At 41.0% G+C, this 27,522-nt stretch overlaps 1 protein-coding gene across 1 annotated transcript in view; it reads left to right on the top strand.

The window, feature by feature from the left end:
- ncoa2 (nuclear receptor coactivator 2) overlaps positions 1-27,522 on the top strand; it is a 296,306-nt gene that overhangs the window by 231,976 nt on the left and 36,808 nt on the right. The window contains exons 14-15 of the mRNA XM_034169909.1: positions 18,970-19,173; positions 24,527-24,656. Of these exons, the coding sequence (XP_034025800.1) occupies positions 18,970-19,173; positions 24,527-24,656 (334 nt within the window). The remainder of the gene's footprint in view (positions 1-18,969; positions 19,174-24,526; positions 24,657-27,522) is intronic.

Here is a 27,522-nt window from a genome sequence, read left to right as displayed (position 1 = left end):
GCAACAGCAGGAGGGATGGGTCGGTCAGCCTCTGCCCCTCTACCGGGGGCACCTGGTCCTGGACAACAGGGTGCCATGCAGGGCAGGATGGTTCCTAACAATCTTCCCGTGGAGACCCAACAGCCAGCCAGGTCCCAGACAGATGCTGCAGTCCCCAGTCATGGCTAATGGTGAGAACTCAAAAGATGAAATTGTTTTGAATACTGCAAACAGAGAAATGGTACATCTGTATATTCTACTTGATAAACTGGAGAATCATTTGGGATTACTGGGAATTAGCCCTTGCATGGTTGACATCATACATGACCAATCCACTGTGTTTGTACAACAACTCTACCTCTAACCTTAGTGACATGAAATTTGGGGTTCCGCAGGGGTCCGTGTTAGGCTGCCTGCCTTTCTCCCTTAAATACCCACCCCCTTGGGCACATATTGCGGCATTTTGGGATTACCTTTCATTGCTGTGCTGTGATACTCAGTTATACATGCTGATAACTGCTGGTAATCTCATCCACATAAAATCCTTAGAGGATTGCCTTGCATCAGTGAAATCTGGATGTCTAGCAATTTCCTACTTTTAACTCTGACAAGACTGAAATGATGGTTCTTGGTCCATTGAGACATTGGCATCAATTGACCAGCTAACGCTTAGCCTAGGCTCATGTGACTAATCACACTGAGAAAGTGAGGAACCTTGGGGTAATTTTGATCCTACATTTTTCATTAGAGATATTACAAGGACTGCTTTCCTTTCACCTCCGAGATATAGCAAAGATTGTCCCATCCTGTCTATGGCTGATGGCGAGACCTGATTCATGCATTTGTTTCTTCTACACATTGGACTACTGCAATGTTCTATATTATGGTTTACCGCAGTCCAGCATTAGTGGTCTCCAATTGGTTCCAAAGCTGCTGCCAGATTTTTGACAGGAAGCAGAAAGTTTGACACTCATTACACCCATTTTGGCATCCTTCACTGGCTTCCTGTCTCTGTGAGATCAGATTTTAAGATTCTGGTATTAACATATAAAAGTATCACGGACTGGCACCTCTCTACTTAGCTGACCTAATTAAACCCTACGTACCAGCCCGGGTTCTGCATTCTCAGGGTGCAGGACTACTTTGTGTCCCTAGGGTGAATAAGAAGTCTGCGGGTCACGAGCTTGCTCTTATCATGCACCTGTTCTGGGGAATGATCTCCCTGCGTCAATAAAACAGTCAGATTCAGAAGAGACTTGCCCTTATTTTCCCTTTCATATGGCTAGCATACTGGCATAGTTGTTAATATGCTTCCTACCCTTTTAAATCATTTATTTTTAGTGAACAGAGCGGCCGCTGCCTCAACTTTATCTAAGTCTAGGGCTTTTAGTGAAGCTCAGGGCTAGTGGTCCGGTGATCACCTTAGTATTTCTTCTGTTTTTTCTTGTTGCTTATGCTTACAATTATACCTTATTTGTATGTCTTTCTGCTGCCTGATTCTGGTCTGTCTGTTTATTTGTTTGTTTGTTTGTTTGTTTGCGGTGCGGCTCCAATCCAGAAGTGGGTATCTTCCTCCCTCAGTCCTGTATATCAGCATAGACTCCCAAACTTTCCTATATATTTGTATTGTCAAGTATGTTGGTAGCATGGCCCAAGCAGAGGGTCACCCCTTGAGTCTGGTATGCTGAGGTTTCTTTCTTCTCCACAAATCATCGGAGGGAGTTTTTCCTTACTACTGTCACCGTGTGCTTGCTCTAGGAGTTGTAAGGTTAGGCCTTACTTGTGTGAAGTATTTTGAGGCAACTTTGTTGTGATTTGGTGCTGTATAAAGGAAATTAAATTGAATTGTATTAAACAGTTTAAAAAGTGTTAAACATTTAATTTCAGAAACCACCATAAACATGATTATTTTTTGTAAACTTTGAATCATTTCAGTTATCAGATAATCTATAAAAACCAGTGATGGGCACACTTCCGATAATCCAATAACAGATAATTATCGAAGATAATGTTTTCAGTATCGGATTATCTTTTAGATAACTTTAAAAACCATTATCGGACCAATTATCTTCCGATTAAGTTTTATCCGATAACTTTTAAACCGATAAACAAAATAAACAAAGCTGAACAGTGACAAGCATTTTTAAAAATAGTTAGAACCCACCTGTTAAAACTTTTGTAACAGACACATAGTTATAACCTTTGCAAACAGAAGAGAACTGCTTGTATAAAAAGCATCTCAATCCTCTGCAAACAAAGGAAAAACAGCCCCAAAAGGAAAAAGAAAAAAAATTTCCTTTAACACCATACCGATATGCTCGCAATGACCTAAGTCATCCAGAGGCATACATTTTTAACTTATGGTTCAAATTTTAACCAAACTAATTTTGGACAAGTTATTTAAAATTACTGTCATGTCTGAAGTTTCATAAAGTAAAAATATCAGATATATGTTTTAGTTTTAAAGTAATGTGCTAATTTTTAAGGTTTTGTGAGCACATGCTCTGCCCTGCAGTGCATTTTGGGTAGGATGATGTAATCTCAGTACGTCACGACAGGACAAATGCATTTCAGACACTCTGTTCAGGTTCCACGGACAACAGCATTAAACTGTAGCGCCTAAAACTCTCTTAATATTCTCTGCGTTTATAGACGTTGATTTTTTTAATTGCGTTTGTTAAATTCCAACATTTTAAATGTGAGCAAACAGGGATTATCTAGAATTTGTTTTGAAAGCCTCTACTGCTATCTAGCATCTACTGGCCAGTAGTGTTCATGGCAGTGTCTGGGAACTAGTAGATAGCAGTGTTCTATTTATTTTGACCCCGGTTATGTCAGATGATTGTCAAATCAACTTTTTTGCTTTGCAAATGGCTTTTTTTTTTACAAATGAAGTTTAAAAAACAAAACAACTGCAAAATAATAACTTATTACAAGACAGCTCTGCAGTGTTTGCACAGGCACAGTGCGAACGGTCGGATGCTGCTTGTAGCTTTCAGCAGCAGGATAACCTCACGACGGCCGACCACAATAATATATCAAACAGGTTTGATTCTCATTCGACTATACGATCGGTGATCAGGAGGTGCTCGTCAGATGTTGACGCAGCTTGATACTCCATGAACACTACACGATGCAGGATGCACAATTAACCTGAAACTTGGTCCAAAAATTCCTGCATGAAAAATCATCTCGCACACTGTAAGCATGTTTTACAACATCAAATGAATGTTGTAAAGAGAGAATGTGCGCAAACATGCACACATTCTCTCCACATGCAAAACATTTTGCGATGACACTTCCAGGGCTCCGTAAAAATGCCTGTTTTACAAATAAAAAATGGAATATTTTACAAAAGCACATTTAAACACCAACACATGACAGACATCACATTAACGTGTTGGTTTACATAATGAATGACTGAACCAATCAGTGTTTAGCAGAGGCACGTTTACCCAAAATCCTTTGCGATCTGTCTCTTTGTTAAAAACATCAAAATTAGTGCTTATTCAACATCAAAAAATATATGTTATATTTAACTTTGTACAAATGACAGAATTGACATTAATGGAGTTATTCTATCGGTATTAATGTTATTTATAAATCAACACCATAACTCAATATGACTTTATTTTTCAAGACCTCCGCATGACCGGAGCTTTGTCATTGATAGAGAGCTGGCTTTACGGCTGCTCTCAAGGTGCCTCTGTGTTGGGAGGGCTGTAATAAACAAGAGCTTCCAGCAGGGGCCGAATGTTGAAAGAAAAAAGTGTGGTCTCATTGTTTGGGTCTCGGGGTGCCTCTGTGCTCGGAGCGCTGTAGTAAACAAAAGCTTACAGCAGGGGCAGACTGTTGAAAGAAAAAAGTGTGGTCTTATTGTTTGGGTCTGTTGTTATTTTAATATATAGAAGCTATTAAATTTGTTTTACTAGTAGTTGTAAATGTGCCAGAGATAATATGGAATTTATCTGTTATTGGTTATCTGTAACTTCCGATACATTTTTTGGGTGGTTTATTGTTTTATCTTTATCGAAGATAACTTTTCAGTTATCTGATTATCTGTTATCGAAGTTAATTTTTTGGTTATCTGTGCCCACCACTGTATAAAACACAGGGCATGGAGAAGTTACCCCATAACAAAGAAAATTTCAAGTTATGTATAATAGCACTACTTAGATATTTAGAGGTTAATACAAATGGTTTGCCATAATTTCCAGTATCTCTTTGTATATATGCACTACATAAACCAAAGCTTGTCCTGGCTGTTTGTTTTTTGAAGGGAACATTGACTAGTTTGTATGGCTTTTTTTTAAATTGAAAAATTGTATAGGTTTTTTTTATTTAAGCCGTTTTCACAAGCTAAAATAAATTGGTATTCATATGTTCATCAGTTTGACTTAATCTGCTCACATAATTGCTGAATTGGTCTTATTCAATTCAATCAATCAATTTTTTTATATAGCGCCAAATCACAACAAACAGTTGCCCCAAGGCGCTTTATATGTAAGGCAAGGCCATACAATATTATGTAAAACCCCAACGGTCAAAACGACCCCCTGTGAGCAAGCACTTGGCTACAGTGGGAAGGAAGGAAAACTCCCTTTTAACAGGGAAGAAACCTCCAGCAGAACCAGGCTCAGGGAGGGGCAGTCTTGCTGGGACTGGTGGGGCTGAGGGGAGAACCAGGAAAAAGACATGCTGTGGAGGGGAGCAGAGATCGATCACTAATGATTAAATGCAGAGTGGTGCATACAGAGCAAAAAGAGAAAGAAACAGTGCATCATGGGAACCCCCCAGCAGTCTACGTCTATAGCAGCATAACTAAGGGATGGTTTAGGGTCACCTGATCCAGCCCTAACTATAAGCTTTAGCAAAAAGGAAAGTTTTAAGCCTAATCTTAAAGTAGAGAGGGTGTCTGTCTCCCTGATCTGAATTGGGAGCTGGTTCCACAGGAGGGAGCCTGAAAGCTGAAGGCTCTGCCTCCCATTCTACTCTTACAAACCCTAGGAACTACAAGTAAGCCTGCAGTCTGAGAGCGAAGCGCTCTATTGGGGTGATATGGTACTACGAGGTCCTAAGATAAGATGGGACTGATTATTCAAAACCTTATAAGTAAGAAGAAGAATTTTAAATTCTATTCTAGAATTAACAGGAAGCCAATGAAGAGAGGCCAATATGGTGAGATATGCTCTCTCCTTCTAGTCCCCGTCAGTACTCTAGCTGCAGCATTTGAATTAACTGAAGGCTTTTTAGGGAACTTTTAGGACAACCTGATAATAATGAATTACAATAGTCCAGCTAGAGGAAATAAATGCATGAATTAGTTTTTCAGCATCACTCTGAGACAAGACTTTCTGATTTAGAGATATTGCGTAAATGCAAAAAAGCAACAGTAATATTTGTTAATATGCGCTTTGAAATCGTACTGTGATTTATTTGTCTGCGTTTGTCTCTCTTTTTTTTTCTTTTTTTTTTTGCTGTGGTAGCTCAACCTGATATCGATATTGGTGGTTGGCCATCATTACACAGCGCAGGCACCGCCCAATCAGACTGCACCCTGGCCAAACAGCATGATGACTATTGACCAGGCAGCTTTTGTAAACCAGAACAGGTAACTTCTTATTCTTGAACAGCAAGAATTATATGTAAGAGGGTGGTATTGTGCTGTGGGCGACAGGGGCTACACTTCCCAGAGAGACAACACCAACAAATGCAAAAAACATTTAGAAACACAAACAAACACCCATCAATTCAACATTTGCTTCATTCAGTGAGACAATGAATCCATCCCCATGCAGCTAAAATCCAGTTTAGACTGTGGTTGGCAGTCCGGTTCTCTTTCTAGCCAGATAGTGTTCAGACCTGTTTATTAAATCGGCTCACATGCATCCAAAACTCAGTCCGACTATAGCCGAAAGAGATATGACTGTAATGAGAATGGGGGAGTGTGTGCATGTGGATCTGGACGTGGGAGTGTGGATCTGGATGTGGGAGCATGGGTCTGTATGCACCCGGCGTATATTCTTGTGAGAAGGCGCCACAGAGAAAAAGGTTGTTTGCTGTCCTTGCCGTTGCAGCTACGCTGAGCACCGCTGCAGTGGGGAGGACGCATGTGGCTGCATCGACATACTGAGCAGGTTTGAATCACAATCCCAAAGCTGGCTGGATTGTAGCTACATTTGTGTTCAGTCCTCGGTGAATCACGCTCAAATTCAACTCAAATCCAAAGATAAGCTGAGGCTCCTTTACAGTGCAAGTGATACTTCTCATCTTAGTCTTCTAAATAACTGCTTGTTGATGCACAGTCATTCCAGTGGTACCCAAGGATCCTGAAGAGACCGAGTACCAAAGAAATCCATTTTCCATTTGCCGCTGTTGGTCACTGGTTAGTGTGCATTGCATCAAAATTGCAGGTCACAGCAAGAAGTCATGGGATCGATTCTTACTTGTGGTCTTTCTATGTGGAGTTTGCATGTTCTCGCTGTGTTGTGTGGGTTCCCACCGGGCGCTCCGGCTTCCTTCCACATCCAAAGTAATGCAAGTTAGGTGGATTGGAAACTTTAAATTGTCCGTGGTGTGTAAATGTTTTTGTCTGTATGTGGCCCTGCAATAGACTGGTGTCCCATCACCCCTAATTGGCGTAAGCGCTTAAAGAGAGTGAGTGAGTGAGAGCTATATTATCAAATGATTCTCTTGTAAATATCAGACATTGACAGTGAACCCCTCCTTCCCCAGGTTTAAAAGGGGAATGCTCTGTAATGCCAGACTCATTTTCCTGATACAAATCCAATGATGTCTTTTCCAGAGCAGGTGAGAACTGGAGGCAGCTATAGTAGACATCCGCTAGCACATCACCAGGGATCAAATACATCTTCAGGGAATGTCTGTTTCCAGAATTAACACAGTCATTGACTCTTTAAAAAAATGATAATACTAATAATTCAGCCAAGTATTAACCCCTTGAAGTCACAGAAGTTCAGGGCTGGCCCAACATTCTGTAAGTAGCATTTGCAAGACTTTATAACTCCCTTTTCCCCATAGATTAATAATAATGCGTATGTGAAAATTCACCAAAAACTTCCCATCCCAGAAATTAAATTAATCCAAGCACAACGTTTCATGACCATGGGATCCTGAGAAAGATTTGACTAAAGCTCAGGATTGCGCCTGGCTAAAGCATAGGATCTTCACTTGTAGGAGGGCTTTAAATTTCAATCTCCGTCTCTGTAAATCAACAGTACAACAACAGAAGATTTGATTGATGGGTATCTTTTTTGCCATGGCAACAGGCACTTATTCCCTTGTGTAACATATGTCCCAATCCCACCCCCTGTGAGGAACAGTTCATTTTGTCTCTGAGCAAAAATCACTTTTGACTCAAGGGCATGATGTCTGGTGTACCTGAAATAACAATTTCAAACATTATTATATGGTATGGGATTTGCCAACTTCTGATTGGCCCATTCGCCACTTTGAGCTGTACCACATGCCGAGTTGACCGCTGGTGGAGCCGAGTAGACCGCGCATGTGAAACGAGTACACCTCGCGTGCAGCGTAGTGCTAGGTAATCGAGTGACACCTTCTACAACAACCAATCAGCTAACGCGATACAACACCTACTTTGGCTGTCAGTTGTTGTCAAGATGGCAGAAGACAGGTTTGCGTCTGTTAGCAACGCTGACTTAAATTTTACACGACAAAGATGCGAAGAACACCCGTAGAAATACACAGAAGCCAACTTGTTTCACAAGTACGTCACTGAAAAGGGACATGCGCCCAACTTTGAAACTTATGACAGACGGATGCTTTACGGAGTACTCGGTCGATTTTACGCAGAAGCTAAACAGGCGAATGGCGAACTTTATAAGAAAACAAGCCTGATGACTCTTCGTCACAGACTTAACAGGCATCGCCAGTCGATCGATGGGATGTCAGTTGGTGCAGTATGACAGTAAAATAAAGAGTTGAAACTTGATTGATTTTTCAGTTTTAGTATGTTTGACAAACTCCCAGTTTTCTTGTTTACCATAATAAAGCCGTTATAGACTTTTGATTTCAGTATACCTGTGATAGTGCAGCAGATTAGAGAATATTTACAGAGGAATCTTTCAAATGGTGATACAAGCACCAAATTCAACACAAATAGTCCTGAGACATTACTCTTTTGAAAAAGCAGACTATCCACTCGATTTTCAATAGGCAGCCAGGTAAGGGTCAATGAAGAATTACACAGGGATCAAAATTAAAAGATGCTCCAGTCATATGAAAACTATACCATATTATTCATCCAACCATAAAGATTCCAAAAGGTATAATTTTGACTATCTTTGACTGAATGTTATGAAGTTATGGGGCAAAAACAGCAAAAACTGTGTCAAAGCTCAATTTCAGTTTGTACGGGAGGCCAAAGTTAAAGTTGCTCCAATTTTGGTAAATAGTGATGCAAATTATTGGTTGAGCTAATAGGATTAATAAATTAAATAGATTTGACCGTGTTGAATGTTTACTATCCAAAGTAAAGGTCAAACAATTTCAACGTCCATTGGATTCTATGGCATATGACATATGTTACCCTGTAACATGATAACTAAGTATGACACATGGTGCAAACTATTCCTTTTAAACCCTATTCACTCAACCAATAATTTGCATCACTTTGTACCAAAATTGGAAGTAACTTTAACTTTGGCCCCCTGTAACAAACTGAGATTGACCGTTGGTACCATTTATGCTGTTTTTACCCCATAACTTCATAACATTCAGTCAAAGATAGTCCAAACTATACCTTTTTGGTATCTGTAGAATCAGATGAATAATGTGGTATACTTTTCAATATGATTGGAGCCATTTGTAAATCTTGACCCCGTGTAATTCTTCATTGAACCCTACTTGCCGCCCTATATTGAACATCAAGTGGATAGTCTGCTTTCCAAAAGAGTAATGTTTAAAGAATATGTGTGCCAAAATTTGGTGTTTGTATCACCATTTGAAAGGATTGTTTGTTATCTGCTGCACTATGATTATGCGGGGTTCACCGAGGCCTCGGTGAACCCCATCCTGACCAGGTCCGCATAATCACGGGTACACCTCATCAAAAGTCTATAATTGTATAGTGTATTGAAATAAAATTCTCTGTTCATCACAATAGTTTGGCTAGTTTTGTTATTAAACCTAAGTGAAGTAAATCTTTCTTGAAATTTTAAAATGTTTTCTGTTAACTGCTTGAATTTTGCTGCTGTTGGACCAGGATAAGGATCTGTCAAGTGTACGTGTGTTGTACGTATGATCGGCGTTATTACCTTTTTTCCAAGGGGGTAAACTTTTAATGCGGAAGTCCTGATTTATCCACCCTGTTTCAGTTCCCTTTCTGAATAAATTGCCATGTCAGGAACGCACAGTGGTCCGCTGTTGTCCTGCCAGTTGATATTTAAGTACAAATGAATGTAGGATTACGACTTATATTTGCTGATTTGTCAAAAGAATGCATGTGTACCTGCAAACAAACCGGATTGAAGAACATAACTGCTTGTTCATGTGTACATATAGTTCTTGCGTCACAGTTCTTGCGCTTAGCAAATGGGGCATGGATTTAGAAAAAAAACTGGTTACAATTGGACATCAGCCTTGCAGCTCTTTTCAGTTTATCCGTCTTGACCTAAAATGTTTAGGATTGAGGGTCGTGGATTATCCTGCACGCCCTGACATACATTGAAAGAAGAAAGTAATGGAGATTGATAGAAACAGGATCCATTAAGCATAAAACAACTAGTGAAGTAGAGAGAATAGAAAGTGGGTGGAGATAGAAATGGAAAGGAGGAGGAAGAGAGGAAACTAGTGTAGAAGAGCATTACATCATCCCTGGCCTCATTAGGGTTTTTCTCTCACACCCCCCACCCCTCGCTCTCTCTCTCTCTCTCCTCTCTCTCTCTCTCTCCCTCTCTCTCTCTCTCTCTCTCTCTCTCTCTCTCTCTCTCTCTCGCTCTCTCTCACACATATCTTACATGCTGTGGAGCTTTAGATGGTCATGTCTGACTCTCTGCACTGTTGTGTGTATGAAGAACATTTTGTTTTGATGAAGAGTTTTGAAATTGGGGAAGCGAAAGCTGCTACTGAATGTGCACGACATTCTGGCATGACAGAGTTGTTAATGTGGATTTAAAAATGGACACATTTGTCAGTTTAATTCACTAGTGTAGTGTGCATCTACGTGTCATTGTGTCGAACATGAAGTGTACTTAGAAGCACTGTCGCCTTGTCATTTGTGGCTGTACTGTATGTTGTTTAAACATCAGGTGTGCTGCCCTCTGGTGGCTGCTTGCGGGAAGTGCAACATATTTACAGTTAAACAGTTTGTTTTGGTTCATTTTGGAGTTGCACATCATTCAGCATACTGTAATACCCAATCCAGTTCTACAAGGTTTATGATATCAGCATTTTACAGAATTTTTTTTTAACATTACATCCATGTTGTATCACACACAATTATGTTATCACTTTTAAATTTGACCCAATATCTGTCACCTGTTGGTTTATTGAGTATATTGATGCATACTTAGCTAGTCAAGTCAAGTCAGCTTTATTGTCATTTCTACAATACATCACAGATATATTGAGACTGAAATACCTGATCTCTGGACTCCCTGACCTCACAAAAGAAGGTATTTAAGAAATATAATAACAAAGTATAAATATCAAGTGTAGAGATCTAACAACTGTAAAAAAAAAAAAAGTTGTAATAGTGTAATTGTAACAAAATTATACAAAAGGTAAATTGTAAACAAACAATACTTGTAGTGCAAAGTGGCAGGACAACATTCAGCAGTAATGGATATGTGCAAATTCCATGACCAGAGCAAGAAATATATACAGTTGTTGATCATTGTGCAGAGAGTATTGTATGTATAAAGTGCAATATCTCACAACAGCTTAGGTTAGGGAGGTTAGGGAATTGGCGGGAGTGGAAAGTGAAACAGTCCAGTTTGTGTTTATGTGTGAGTGGAGGGCAGCAGGGGGAAAGGGGGCAAAGCAGGGAGGGAGTGAGTGTCCTGACAGCCTGGTGGAAAAAGCTGTCTCTCAGCCGGCTGGTCTTGGCCTGGAGACTGCGCAGTCTCCTCCCCGACGGCAGCAGGCTGAAGAGACTACGTAATGATGAGTGGGGTCACTTACGATCCTAGTGGCTTTTCGGGTGAGGCGGGTGCTGTACAGTTCTTGGAGGGGGTGGGAGAGAGGTGCCCGTGATCTTCTCCGCTGCTCTCACGATGCGTTGAAGGGACCTACGGCAAGTCGCTGTGCAGGCGCCGTACCACACCGTGATGCAGCATGACAGGACACTCTCGATCGTACCCCTGTAGAACATGCACATGATGTGTGGTGTTGCTCCGACTCTTCGAAGTTTGCGGAGGAAAGTAGAGGCGTTGATGAGCCCTCTTGGCCAGTGATGCGGTGTTAGTGGTCCAGGAGAGATCCTCCGACACATGCACACCCAGGAACTTGGTGCTGCTCACCCTCTCCACAGCAGCACCATCGATGGTCAGAGGGAGTGTTGGGTGTGCACTCCCCTGAAGTCCACAACAATTTCCTTCGTCTTCTCCACATTCAAAAGGAGATTGTTGTTCTCGCACCACATGGTCAGCCGGCTGATCTCGCTCCTGTAGTGGGTCTCGTCGTTGTTCCTGATGAGACCCACCACGGTTGTGTCATCCGCAAACTTGACGATGAGGTTTGAGCTGTGAAGTGGTGTGCAGTCGTGGGTCAGCAGTGTGAAGAGGAGGGGGCTCAGCACACATCCCTGGGGGGCCCCCGTGTTCAGAGTGATGGTGTGGGATGTGTTGCTGCCGACCCGCACTGCCTGAGGTCTCCCGGTCAGGAAGTCCAGCAGCCAGTTGCACAGTGAGGTGTTCAGACCCAGTTGGTCGAGTTTGATGACCAGGCTGCTGAGGATGATGGTGTTGAATGCTGAACTGAATCAATGAACAGCATCCTAACCATATGAGTCTTTATTGTCCAAGGTGTTGAGGACTGGATGGAGGACAGCACTGATGGCATCCTCTGTTGAGCGGTTGGACCGGTATGCAAACTGGAAGGGGTCTAGGGAGGGGGGGAGTGCAGACTTGATGTGTTTCATGACTAACCGTTCGAAGCACTTCATGATGATGGGGGTGCGTGCGACGGGACGGTAGTCGTTGAAGCTGGATGGTGTGGACTTCTTCGGCACGGGATGATAGATGGTGGCTTTGAGGCAGTGGGAACAACCCGACTGGCGCAACGATGGTGTTAACGATGTCCGAAAAGACATCTGTGAGTTCCCCCGCGCAAGACTAGACTTACGAGACTTGTTGCTTGCAGCTTTATTCTGTGATTGAAGACTACCTCAAATGAAACATGCTTCAGTCATGCGTGTGTTCATTGGGACCAGAGATACAATCAGGGTGGGATACGAGAACTGTATTGGGCTCCATGTATCTGATTAACATGGTGAAAACGTTTTAAGTTTTCGTATCATGATTTTGGCATCCAGAGCAGCACCAACATATGTGGTATGACAATACTGGTGGTGCACCAGATGAAATCGATGATGTTCTCATGAGAAAATGTTAACGACTCAGATGCGCACAGTTTTTGAACTTTGACCACAGACTTGCTTGTGCATTCCTTAAGGAGCAAAAGAGTGATGAGGACAACACTGCATGCCTGCCTCCTCCCTTACTTTAGGAAGGAGATATTGACAATGGAAAATTCACACAAACAGACTCAGAAATGGCTTCTTTCCAAAATACTTGTGTATTATCACTTATTTTATATGTTGATTTGTCTTTTTATCTAAATATTTTTGTTGCTGTCACCCGCCAAGGAGAATTGCTGAATTGCTTTTCATTGTTTTTTCATGACAATGACAGACTATTAACGACCTACTTACAGATTCAGTTGAAGTCCTACAGATGGTCACCTTTGGTAGCATCAAATTCTTGATGCTTCACACTGAAAATCAGGAGCATATTTTATGAATTTACCACGAACAAAACTTTGGATCAGTTTTCCCTTTATTAAAATCTTAAAATTGGAGGCATGAAAAATTAGAGCACTGTACATCTGCAGGGCATGATGAGCACAGATTTGATGAAATGTTTTATCCTTTTGAGTTACTCTTCATTGTGGCTGTCATATTGCAGATAATGGATGGCTTGTTTTAAACCAGTTACAAGATTACTCAAAGTAAAATTGCAATTTGGCATGTTTGTATGCTTGTGTATATGTACAGTTGGTTACTAAATTAAAGCCTAAGTATTTCATCTGTTGCTTATTTGCACACTTGTGTTTTTTGTCTGATTTCCTGCAGTCATCAGAACTGGATGACATTTTGAATGACCTGCAGAATGCTCAGCCGCAGCTCTTCTGTGAACCCCGGCCAGTTTCATTGCCCAGTCCTATGGACAAACAGAATATCATCAATGACATCCTACAGATGTCTGAAAACAGTCCTGCTTTGGCAGCACAACAGCACAGAGGCATTGGGACCGGCTGTGAATCCTTCCAGTGAGTACCACACTTCCTTGACCATTTATTTTAAAAAAGCAGGTCATTGGCGTTTCTCCCTCATACGCTTTCTTAGCAGTGAGAAAAATATGCAACTCTTGACAACACGAGCCTGTCAATTGGAAAGCGCAGTCTTGTTTGAGGGTGAGTGCTAAAGGGTTAAAATATGACACAATAATCCTACATCCAGTGGCAGCCCTTGTATGTCCCCATCAGAAACATGACACATTCTCTGAATTTTTGGGCAAATTACATGCAAATACATGCAGGCGAGAGAACGCAGCTACTCTGTCAAAGTGTGTAGGCTAACACTTACAGACACATCCTGTCCCATTTGCCTAGTCTTCTCTTCTCCACTGGGAACGGAAAAAAACACCTGCAATTTTTGCGGCTGCTGCCATGATTGCAGCCGAAAACAAAACCGTATACTATTTATCCATTTGAAGTTATGCTGTTTGTATTGCAGAATGGGAGGCTGTCCCCATAAGTAGTTAAATCCCGCAATATCATGCAGGGGTTCAAATGAGACTGCACTGCCCTTTTGATATTTTAAACTGTCTGCTCATGCTTTACATCTATGTTATGTCATACAGAATTATGTACCAGTTCCATATACGCCCAAAGGGCTATGAGACATGTTTGTTTTATTGAAGATATTGTTGCACATTTAGCTAAAACCCATGTGTTTGTTTCTGCAGACTTTGGGGGAGTGCGACCCAACCAGCCAGGCAGAGTCATACCAATGCGGAGCGTGTCGTTAGACATGAATGTGTCCACACAGCAGCCTTCATTACAGTATCCCATAAGAGCGACAAGCCCCTATGCTCTTATGCAGCAGCAGCAGCAAGGCATTGTGGGAAGTCATGGGATGATGGCTAACCAAGCCATTATAGTTGGCACAGGTGTTTGACTCTATTTCCTTTGTGTTACCACTTACACTCAACAAAAATATAAACGCAACACTTTTGGTTTTGCTCCCATTTTGTATGAGATGAACTCAAAGATCTAAACTTTTTCCACATACACAATATCACCATTTCCCTCAAATATTGTTCACAAACCAGTCTAAATCTGTGATAGTGAGCACTTCTCCTTTGCTGAGATAATCCATCCCACCTCACAGGTGTGCCATGTCAAGATGCTGATTAGACACCATGATTAGTGCACAGGTGTGCCTTAGACTGCCCACAATAAAAGGCCACTCTGAAAGGTGCAGTTTTATCACACAGCACAATGCCACAGATGTCGCAAGATTTGAGGGAGCGTGCAATTGGCATGCTGACAGCAGGAATGTCAACCAGAGCTGGTGCTCGTGTATTGAATGTTCATTTCTCTACCATAAGCCGTCTCCAAATGTGTTTCAGAGAATTTGGCAGTACATCCAACCAGCCTTACAACTGCAGACCACGTGTAACCACACCAGCCCAGGACGTCCACATCCAGCATGTTCATCTCCAAGATCATCTGAGACCAGCCACTCGGACAGCTGCTGAAACAATCGGTTTGCATAATCAAAGAATTTCTGCACAAACTGTCAGAAACCGTCTCAGGGAAGCTCATCTGCATGCTCGTCGTCCTCATCAGGGTCTCAACCTGACTCCAGTTCGTCGTCGTAACCGACTTGAGTGGGCAAATGCTCACATTCGCTGGCGTTTGGCACGTTGGAGAGGTGTTCTCTTCACGGATGAATCCCGGTTCACACTGTCCAGGGCAGATGGCAGACAGCGTGTGTGGCGTTGTGTGGGTGAGCGAGCGGTTTTCTGATGTCAATGTTGTGGATCGAGTGGCCCATGGTGGCGGTGGGGTTATGGTATGGGCAGGCGTCTGTTATGGACGAAGAACATAGGTGCATTTTATTGATGGCATTTTGAATGCACAGAGATACTGTGACGAGATCCTGAGGCCCATTGTTGTGCCATACATCCAAGAACATCACCTCATGTTGCAGCAGGATAATGCACGGCCCCATGTTGCAAGGATCTGTACACAATTCTTGGAAGCTGAAAATGTCCCAGTTCTTGCATGGCCAGCATACTCACCAGACATGTCACCCATTGAGCATGTTTGGGATGCTCTGGACCGGCGTATACGACAGCATGTACCAGTTCCTGCCAATATCCAGCAACTTCGCACAGCCATTGAAGAGGAGTGGACCAACATTCCACAGGCCACAACTGACAACCTGATCAGCTCTATGCGAAGGAGATGTGTTGCACTGCATGAGGCAAATGGTGGTCACACCAGATACTGACTGGTATCCCCCCCCCCCCCCCCCCCCCCAATAAAACAAAACTGCAGCTTTCAGAGTGGCCTTTTATTGTGGACAGTCTAAGGCACACCTGTGCACTAATCATGGTGTCTAATCGCCATCTTGGTATGGCACACCTGTGAGGTGGGATGGATTATCTCAGCAAAGAAGTGCTCACTATTACAGATATTGACTGGTTTGTGAACAATATTTGAGGGAAATGGTGATATTGTGTATGTGGAAAAAGTTTTAGATCTTTGAGTTCATATCATACAAAATGGGAGCAAAACCAAAAGTGTTGCGTTTATATTTTTGTTGAGTGTATATGCTGTGTGCGCTGCATCCTTTCATCTCTCACAGAGACTTGACACATTGTCCAAATGTCGAATCAGACAATGATTGGGGGGGCATACAGCCAACACAAACTTATGTTATGTACAGTGTCCCATACACAGTCATATGTCAGTAAAAAGAATTTCCTACAGTGTAATATTTATGCTTCAACCCAGGTTTGTAAAAAGCACAGTTCTGCAATAACAATATTCCTGTCTGAGCTGTAACAGGTATTGTATCATACACTGTAAGAAACCAACTCTGAGAAAGAGTCAATACTCATGGGCTGTGCTACAATTCAGGAAAAATACTTTTTTTTTTTTGTTTAAATATGGAATGATTAGGTGCAATCCAATGCAATTCTTTGATAGATTACAAACCAAAAGTGTCATTGTTTGCTTTCAAATGCATATTTCACGAAAAAACAGGGAACTTTATCAGGTTGGGGTTTTTTTCCTCCCCTCTTCCATTTCTTTTTACTACTGTGCTGCATTGTTCACCACTGGGGACTTGGGGCAGCAGCACATACAGTTCCTGAAAGTACAGCCCAGAAGAAGCCAGCTGTTGTTAGCTAGGCAGAAATAGCATAGCACAACTTTCCCATTGTGAATAGGTTTAAGAGAAAGGATAAACATTAAAATTGAGTATATTCATCCCCTTCCCCTCAAATTTGTACTCACAACACCCCATAATGACAACATGAAAAGTTTTTATTTGTTGGAGGGGGTGGTTGCAAATTTATTAAAAATAAAGACTAAGAAATCACATGTACATAAGTATTCACATTCTTTGCTCAATACTTTGTTGATGCACCTTTGGCAGCAATTACAGCCTCAAGTCTTCTTCAATATGGTGCCACAAGCTTGGCGCACCTATTTTTGGGCACTTTTGCCTGTTCGCCTTTGCAGCACGTCTCAAACTCCATCAGGTTGGATGGGGTGTGTTAATGCACAGCCATTTTCAGATCTCTCCAGAGATGTTCAATCAGATTCAGGTCTGGGCTCTGGCTGGGCCAGTTAAGGACATTGACGGAGTTGTCCTGAAGCCACTCCTTTGATATCTTGACTGTGTTTAGGGTCATTGTCCTGCTGAAAGATGAACCGTCACCCCAGTCTGAGGTCAAGAGCACTGTGCAGCAGGTTTTCATCCAGGATGTCTCTGTACATTGCTGCATTCATCTTTCCCTCAATCCTGACTAGTCTCCAAGTTCCTGCCACTGATAAACATCCCCCCAGCATAACGCTGCCACCACTATACTTCACTGTAGGGATGGTGCCTGGTTTCCTCCAAACATGATGCCTGGCATTCATGCCAGAGTTCAGTCTTTGTCTCATCAGACCAGAGAATTTTGTTTCTCATGGTCTGAGAGTCCTTCAGTTGCCTTTTGGCAAACTCCAGGTGGGATGCCATGTGGCGTTTACTAAGGAGTGGCTTCTGTCTGGCCAGTCTACCATACAGGCCTGATTGGTGGATCGCTGCAGAGATGGTTGTCCTACTGGAAGGTTCTTCTCTCTCCACAGAGGAATGCTGGAGCTCTGACAGAGTGACCATCGGGTTCTTGGTCACTTCTCTGACTAAGGCCCTTCTTCCCCGATTGCTCAGTGTAGACAGGTGGCCACCTCTAGGATGAGTCCTGGTGGATCCTATCTTCTTCCATTTATGGATGATGGAAGCCGCTGTGCTCATTGGAACCTTCAAAGCAGCAGAAATGCTTTTGTACTTGTCCCCAGATTTGTGCCTTGAGACAATCCTGTCTTGGAGGCCTACAGACAATTCTTTTATTTTAAATAAATTTGCAAAAAGCAAAAAAAAAAACTTCTGTTGTATCGTCATTATGGAATATTGTGTGTGTAGAATTTTGAGGGAAATATTTGGTATAAGGCTGTAACATAACAAAATGTGGATAAAGTGAAGTGCTGTGAATACTTTCCAGATGACTTGTATAAATATTAGAGATGTTTTTTGTTTTCCCCGCTCCCCATCCCCTTTAAATTCATTGAAGAAAACAGTAAATAGTAAACAGTAAAACAGTAAGTTAGGCCAGCTTAGTACAGTAATAGTAACAGTAAAAAATAAATGTTAAACTGAAAAGAACTATTTTGTTCAAGTAATATTCTGTTTTAAGTGGATAAAAAAACTTAAACTGTAAATTACTTTTATTTTTATGTTTGCAAGTATGAAAACTACTTTTTTCTCTTTTACATAATAATCACTACATTTTTTATTATTGTTATTTTCCCCACTTTCTTGAATTATATACATTTAATTTGAAATTACATGTGTATGTCATTTATATAAAGGTTTGCATCCATATAAACAATTTAACATTATTTCATTTTAATTTTAAGATTGCTGAACTTGTCTTTGCACATAGCTCTATTGAAGGTCTGTGATCATAATAATTAAAGAAAATGAATTAGTTCTTTGTAAAAGTTTTCTGAAATTTTATGCAGAATTATTACTTTTACTTTTTGTATTATGACATTGTTTTTACTTTAATTTTGATGTTTCTGTTTGGCAGCCAGGTGTTTGAATTGAACGTTTACGATCATTTGTAGCTGCTTTCCAAATTTGTTTGGAAAGACTTTCTCCGTCTCTTTTTGCCAGCCTGTAACGCATCATATGTCATGGCACAGTGACTCACTTCCTGTGACAGGAAATAGTCAGTGCCCCACAGTGTCACAACACATCTCACACTGGCGCTCCCACATGTTGGCAGCTTTCAGAAATCCACCAGAACTGTGCTAATGGCTTTACTTGTATTGCACCATTTCATCATGGAGATAATTAGTGAATTCTGTTCTTTTCTGTTCTTTTACCTTAACTGTTTTAACCCCACAACCACCCCGTCTTTACTGTCTGTCCCTTTCCTCTAGGGATTATGGGTCCGGGTGGCCCACGGCTCAGCATGCAACAGCAGGAGGGATGGGTCGGTTCAGCCTCTGCCCCTCTACCGGGGGCACCTGGTCCTGGACAACAGGGTGCCATGCAGGGCAGGATGGTTCCTAACAATCTTCCCGTGAGACCCAACAGCCAGCCAGGTCCCAGACAGATGCTGCAGTCCCCAGTCATGGCTAATGGTGAGAACTCAAAAGATGAAATTGTTTTGAATACTGCAAACAGAGAAATGGTACATCTGTATATTCTACTTGATAAACTGGAGAATCATTTTGGGATTACTGGGAATGCCCTTGCATGGTTGACATCATACATGACCAATCCCACTGTGTTTTGTACAACAACTCTACCTCTAACCTTAGTGACATGAAATTTGGGGTTCCGCAGGGGTCCGTGTTAGGCTGCCTGCCTTTCTCCCTTTAAATACCACCCCTTGGGCACATATTGCGGCATTTTGGGATTACCTTTCATTGCTGTGCTGATGATACTCAGTTATACATGCTGATAACTGCTGGTAATCTCATCCACATAAAATCCTTAGAGGATTGCCTTGCATCAGTGAAAATCTGGATGTCTAGCAATTTCCTACTTTTAAACTCTGACAAGACTGAAATGATGGTTCTTGGTCCATTGAGACATTGGCATCAATTTGACCAGCTAACGCTTAGCCTAGGCTCATGTGACATAATCACACTGAGAAAGTGAGGAACCTTGGGGTAATTTTTGATCCTACATTTTTCATTAGAGATATTACAAGGACTGCTTTCTTTCACCTCCGAGATATAGCAAAGATTTGTCCCATCCTGTCTATGGCTGATGCTGAGACCCTGATTCATGCATTTGTTTCTTCTACATTGGACTACTGCAATGTTCTATATTATGGTTTACCGCAGTCCAGCATTAGTGGTCTCCAATTGGTTCAAAATGCTGCTGCCAGATTTTTGACAGGAAGCAGAAAGTTTGACCTCATTACACCCATTTTGGCATCTCTTCACTGGCTTCCTGTCTCTGTGAGATCAGATTTTAAGATTCTGGTATTAACATATAAAAGTATTCACGGACTGGCACCTCTCTACTTAGCTGACCTAATTAAACCCTACGTACCAGCCCGGGTTCTGCATTCTCAGGGTGCAGGACTACTTTGTGTCCCTAGGGTGAATAAGAAGTCTGCGGGTCACAGAGCTTTCTCTTATCATGCACCTGTTCTGTGGAATGATCTCCCTGCGTCAATAAAACAGTCAGATTCAGAAGAGACTTGCCCTTATTTTCCCTTTCATATGGCTAGCATACTGGCATAGTATGTTAATATGCTTCCTACCCTTTTAAATTCATTTATTTATTAGTGAACAGAGCGGGCCGCTGCCTCAACTTTATCTAAGTCTAGGGCTTTTAGTGAAGCTCAGGGCTAGTGGCCGGTGATCACCTTAGTATTTCTTCTGTTTTTCTTGTTGCTTAATGCTTACAAATTATACCTTATTTGTATGTCTTTCTGCTGCCTGATTCTGGTCTGTCTGTTTATTTGTTTGTTTGTTTGTTTGTTTGCGGTGCGGCTCCATCCAGAAGTGGGTATCTTCTCCCTCAAGTCCTGTATATCAGCATAGACTCCCAAACTTTCCTATATATTTGTATTGTCAAGTATGTTGGTAGCATGGCCCAAGCAGAGGGTCACCCCTTGAGTCTGGTATGCTTGAGGTTTCTTCCACAAATCATCGGAGGGAGTTTTTCCTTACTACTGTCACCTGTGTGCTTGCTCTAGGAGTTGGTAAGGTTAGGCCTTACTTGTGTGAAGTATTTTGAGGCAACTTTGTTGTGATTTGGTGCTGTATAAAGGAAATTAATTGAATTGTATTTAAACAGTTTAAAAAGTGTTAAACATTTAATTTCAGAAACCACACATAAACATGATTATTTTTTGTAAACTTTGAATCATTTCCAGTTTATCAGATAATCTATAAAACCAGTGATGGGCACACTTCCGATAATCCAATAACAGATAATTATCGAAGATAATGTTTTCAGTATCGGATTATCTTTTTAGATAACTTTAAAAACCATTATCGGACCAATTATCTTCCGATTAAGTTTTATCCGATAACTTTTAAACCGATAAACAAAATAAACAAAGCTGAACAGTGACAAGCATTTTTAAAAATAGTTCAGAACCCACCTGTTAAAACTTTTGTAACAGACACATAGTTATAACCTTTGCAAACAGAAGAGAACTGCTTGTATAAAAAGCATCTCAATCCTCTGCAAACAAAGGAAAAACAGCCCCAAAAGGAAAAAGAAAAAAAAATTTCCTTTAACACCATACCGATATGCTCGCAATATGACCTAAGTCATCCAGAGGCATACATTTTTAACTTATGGTTCAAATTTTAACCAAACTAATTTTGGACAAGTTATTTAAAATTACTGTCATGTCTGAAGTTTCATAAAGTAAAAATATCAGATATATGTTTTAGTTTTAAAGTAATGTGCTAATTTTTAAGGTTTTGTGAGCACATGCTCTGCCCTGCAGTGCATTTTGGGTAGGATGATGTAATCTCAGTACGTCACGACAGGACAAATGCATTTCAGACACTCTGTTCAGGTTCCACGGACAACAGCATTAAACTGTAGCGCCTAAAACTCTCTTAATATATTCTCTGCGTTTATAGACGTTGATTTTTTTAATTGCGTTTGTTAAATTCCACACATTTTAAATGTGAGCAAACAGGGATTATCTAGAATTTGTTTTGAAAGCCTCTACTGCTATCTAGCATCTACTGGCCAGTAGTGTTCATGGCAGTGTCTGGGAACTAGTAGATAGCAGTGTTCTATTTATTTTGACCCCGGTTATGTCAGATGATTGTCAAATCAACTTTTTTGCTTTGCAAATGGCTTTTTTTTTTTTACAAATGAAGTTTAAAAACAAAACAACTGCAAAATAATAACATTATTACAAGACAGCTCTGCAGTGTTTGCACAGGCACAGTGCGAACGGTCGGATGCTGCTTGTAGCTTTCAGCAGCAGGATAACCTCACGACGGCCGACCACAATAATATATCAAACAGGTTTGATTCTCATTCGACTATACGATCGGCGATCAGGAGGTGCTCGTCAGATGTTGACCGCAGCTTGATACTCCATGAACACTACACGATGCAGGATGCACAATTAACCTGAAACTTGGTCCAAAAAATTCCTGCATGAAAAATCATCTCGCACACTGTAAAGCATGTTTTACAACATCAAATGAATGTTGTAAAGAGAGAATGTGCGCAAACATGCACACATTCTCTCCACATGCAAAACATTTTGCGATGACACTTCCAGGGCTCCGTAAAAATGCCTGTTTTTACAAATAAAAAATGGAATATTTTACAAAAGCACATTTAAACACCAACACATGACAGACATCACATTAACGTGTTGGTTTACATAATGAATGACTGAACCAATCAGTGTTTAGCAGAGGCACGTTTACCCAAAATCCTTTGCGATCTGTCTCTTTGTTACAAAACATCAAAATTAGTGCATTATTCAACATCAAAAAATATATGTTATATTTTAACTTTGTACAAATGACAGAATTGACATTAATGGAGTTATTCTATCGGTATTAATGTTATTTATAAATCAACACCATAACTCAATATGACTTTATTTTTCAAGACCTCCGCATGACCGGAGCTTTGTCATTGATAGAGAGCTGGCTTTACGGCTGCTCTCAAGGTGCCTCTGTGTTGGGAGGGCTGTAATAAACAAGAGCTTCCAGCAGGGGCCGAATGTTGAAAGAAAAAAGTGTGGTCTCATTGTTTGGGTCTCGGGGTGCCTCTGTGCTCGGAGCGCTGTAGTAAACAAAAGCTTACAGCAGGGGCAGACTGTTGAAAGAAAAAAGTGTGGTCTTATTGTTTGGGTCTGTTGTTATTTTTAATATTATTAGAAGCTATTAAATTTGTTTTACTAGTAGTTGTAAATGTGCCAGAGATAATATTGGAATTTATCTGTTATTGGTTATCTGTAACTTCCGATACATTTTTTGGGTGGTTTATTGTTTTATCTTTATCGAAGATAACTTTTCAGTTATCTGATTATCTGTTATCGAAGTTAATTTTTTGGTTATCTGTGCCCACCACTGTATAAAACACAGGGCATGGAGAAGTTACCCCATAACAAAGAAAATTTCAAGTTACTGATATAATAGCACTACTTAGATATTTAGAGGTTAATACAAATGGTTTGCCATAATTTCCAGTATCTCTTTGTATAATATGCACTACATAAACCAAAGCTTGTCCTGGCTGTTTGTTTTTTGAAGGGAACATTGACTAGTTTGTATGGCTTTTTTTTAAATTGAAAAATTGTATAGGTTTTTTTTTATTTAAGCCGTTATTCATCACAAGCTAAAATAAATTGGTATTCATATGTTCATCAGTTTGACTTAATCTGCTCACATAATTGCTGAATTGGTCTTATTCAATTCAATCAATCAATTTTTTTATATAGCGCCAAATCACAACAAACAGTTGCCCCAAGGCGCTTTATATTGTAAGGCAAGGCCATACAATAATTATGTAAAACCCCAACGGTCAAAACGACCCCCTGTGAGCAAGCACTTGGCTACAGTGGGAAGGAAAAACTCCCTTTTAACAGGAAGAAACCTCCAGCAGAACCAGGCTCAGGGAGGGGCAGTCTTCTGCTGGGACTGGTTGGGGCTGAGGGAGAGAACCAGGAAAAAGACATGCTGTGGAGGGGAGCAGAGATCGATCACTAATGATTAAATGCAGAGTGGTGCATACAGAGCAAAAAGAGAAAGAAACAGTGCATCATGGGAACCCCCCAGCAGTCTACGTCTATAGCAGCATAACTAAGGGATGGTTTAGGGTCACCTGATCCAGCCCTAACTATAAGCTTTAGCAAAAAGGAAAGTTTTAAGCCTAATCTTAAAAGTAGAGAGGGTGTCTGTCTCCCTGATCTGAATTGGGAGCTGGTTCCACAGGAGAGGAGCCTGAAAGCTGAAGGCTCTGCCTCCCATTCTACTCTTACAAACCCTAGGAACTACAAGTAAGCCTGCAGTCTGAGAGCGAAGCGCTCTATTGGGGTGATATGGTACTACGAGGTCCCTAAGATAAGATGGGACCTGATTATTCAAAACCTTATAAGTAAGAAGAAGAATTTTAAATTCTATTCTAGAATTAACAGGAAGCCAATGAAGAGAGGCCAATATGGGTGAGATATGCTCTCTCCTTCTAGTCCCCGTCAGTACTCTAGCTGCAGCATTTTGAATTAACTGAAGGCTTTTTAGGGAACTTTTAGGACAACCTGATAATAATGAATTACAATAGTCCAGCCTAGAGGAAATAAATGCATGAATTAGTTTTTCAGCATCACTCTGAGACAAGACCTTTCTGATTTTAGAGATATTGCGTAAATGCAAAAAAGCAGTCCTACATATTTGTTTAATATGCGCTTTGAAATCGTACTGTGATTTATTTTGTCTGCGTTTTTGTCTCTCTTTTTTTTTTCTTTTTTTTTTTTTGCCTGTGTAGCTCAACCTGATATCGATATTGGTATGGTTGGCCATCATTACACACAGCAGCAGGCACCGCCCAATCAGACTGCACCCTGGCCAAACAGCATGATGACTATTGACCAGGCAGCTTTTGTAAACCAGAACAGGTAACTGTCTTATTCTTGAACAGCAAGAATTATATGTAAGAGGGTGGTATTGTGCTGTGGGCGACAGGGGCTACACTTCCCAGCTGAGACAACACCAACAAATGCAAAAAACATTTAGAAACACAAACAAACACCATCAATTCAACATTTGCTTCATTCAGTGAGACAATGAATCCATCCCCATGCAGCTAAAATCCAGTTTAGACTGTGGTTGGCAGTCCGGTTCTCTTTCTAGCCAGATAGTGTTCAGACCTGTTTATTAAATCCGGCTCACATGCATCCAAACTCAGTCCGACTATAGCCGAAAGAGATATGACTGTAAATGAGAATGTGGGAGTGTGTGCATGTGGATCTGGACGTGGGAGTGTGGATCTGGATGTGGGAGCATGGGTCTGTATGCACCCGGCGTATATTCTTGCTGAGAAGGCGCCACAGAGAAAAAAGGTTGTTTGCTGTCCTTGCCGTTGCAGCTACGCTGAGCACCGCTGCAGTGGGGAGGACGCATGTGGCTGCATCGACATACTGAGCAGGTTTGACATCACAATCCCAAAGCTGGCTGGATTGTAGCTACATTTGTGTTCAGTCCTCGGTGAATCACGCTCAAATTCAACTCAAATCCAAAGATAAGCTGAGGCTCCTTTACAGTGCAAGTGATACTTCTCATCTTAGTCTTCTAAATAACTGCTTGTTTGATGCACAGTCATTCCAGTGGTACCCAAGGATCCTCTGAAGAGACCGAGTACCAAAGAAATCCATTTTCCATTTGCCGCTGTTGGTCACTGGTTAGTGTGCATTGCATCAAAATTGCAGGACATTTTTGACGCAGTTGTAGAATTTACGCAGGTGTTTTAGTTTTATTTGTTTGGTTTTTTTTGTTGTGTTTTGCTAGTGTTGTCTTAATTTCATAGTGTTGTGGCCTTTATTGGCCATCATAGTGTGGCTCTTGAGTCAAGCAACTGGATTTTGCACAGTATCACAGAGGCCTCATTTTTCAACTGTTCGGACACACAGATTTGTGCATAAACCATGTGTGCAAACATTTCGCAAAGTGTGGAATTCACCAACTTGGACTTACGCTTAGGAATGTGTGTAAATATGCACACAGCTCTGACCATGTGTATGCACATCTTGTGGTAGAACAGGACAACTGCAAATGGAAAGCATTGCTGCTACCATATTATGCAACATTGTCCACAAATGTTCTGTATTTTCTCAAATTAATAGGTACATAATTAGTAATTATGTAGAGTTAGGAACAGACATGTAGCCTCATTGGTGGCAAAACCTACAAGACACCTGTCACAATGGCGGCTCCAGTCATTTTTTTGGGGGGGGGTTTGTTTTTTTGTTGTTTTTTCCTCTCTCTCTCTGCAGGTGCTATGGGAAAGTTTGGCATTTTTTATGAGGGTACACATACTAACTAAACAAACTTTAAGAAAAACAATGTCTGTAATTACCTAAGTTGCTGCTCTTTTTTTTTTTTTTTTAAGTGCTCATTTTCCTTTTATCTGATAAGTAGCAAAGTACCCGTGCTTCGGACAGTGAAGAAAGAGTGTACTAATCATGAGTCACTGACCCAGGAAAGTGTACAGCAGTATACTGAGACTACTTATTAGCTTCCAAAATAAAGCTTTCAAAGCATTTTGATGTAGTAGCTATAACAGACACCCTGAGCCCTTATTTAAGAAGGTTAAACTTCATCCTTTTTTAAGTCCTAATAACTATGAAATGACTGACTCTGTAGTGTAATAAAATGGATGTAACTTTTAATTTTTTCTGATGGTTATGAACTTGTCAATAAAATTTTTCTATGACAACACCAGGTGGCGGTAAAAGACAGACATTTGCAGCAGTAACAGCGCCACCTAGTTTATACTGAAGTATGATGGGAATGACACATAATAATAAATTATGAGAATGCACATAATTCAAGGCAAGACTGGAAAGAAAGTGTAATAAAACATGCTGACATTTGTTTGCAATAATTAAGAAGCAATGCTTTCACAAAACTGTACTGTTTTTATGCATTTTTGGGGGAGCTCTGCCCGAGTGCTATTTTCTGCGTCAAAATGGAGCCCGTAGCTCCCGAACCATAATAGCTGGTGCAAATGTGATGGCAGATTTGTAATCTGTGGATGTTTTGTCCTAGAAAACATCTTCCGATAATTGAATTGCATTGAATGTCATGCATGGAAGCTGGACGGATTCATACTCGCTAGGAAAAAACGCCATCTGGTGGAAATTGGCAGTATATCACAGATCGGTGGTTCTAATTAACCACAAAATGTGGTAGTTAAAGTGTCCCTGCCACGCTATGACGTTTTTACATATTCTTGAAGAATAAAAAAAACTTTTTCCACATGTTGTCTTTGGTTTTTTACCATGAAATTACACTGAACAAGGATTTAGATGTTTCGTTACCCAGAAGAGAGAGAATTTAAATTTTCCACCTCCGAGTTGACCTACTTTTTCGCTGCGACGGATGTGACGTCATTCGAGTAGATGTCTCGCAGCGCCGCTCTGTTTACCAACACGGGAGACACGGACAGCGAAGGCATAGTGCGCGATTATAGCGAAGATTTAAATGACATATCGATTGTTTTTGAAGATGAGAAAGTTTCTGATGAAGATATTAACGGCGTAAATAATGAGCGGCTCCAAACCGTGTATGTTCCAGCTGAACGCGACAGAAAGAGGATGAAGCGCAGCTGTCAGCTGACATCAGCGTTGAGGAGGACAATATAAGCTGCTGAATGGTTTGTTCACTCCACCTTTTCTTATAAATGATCATTTATTCCTGGCACGGTGTGTTTGTGTATGAAAAAATTATTTGAGCAGCACAGCGTGCTTAAATTCAGGAGTTTGT

Source organism: Thalassophryne amazonica, chromosome 1 (assembly GCF_902500255.1).
Source record: "Thalassophryne amazonica chromosome 1, fThaAma1.1, whole genome shotgun sequence".
In the NCBI taxonomy this organism is placed as follows: Eukaryota; Metazoa; Chordata; class Actinopteri; order Batrachoidiformes; family Batrachoididae; genus Thalassophryne; species Thalassophryne amazonica.
The sequence above is the reverse complement of the archived record's forward strand: the minus strand, read 5'-3'. Positions and strand labels throughout refer to the sequence as shown.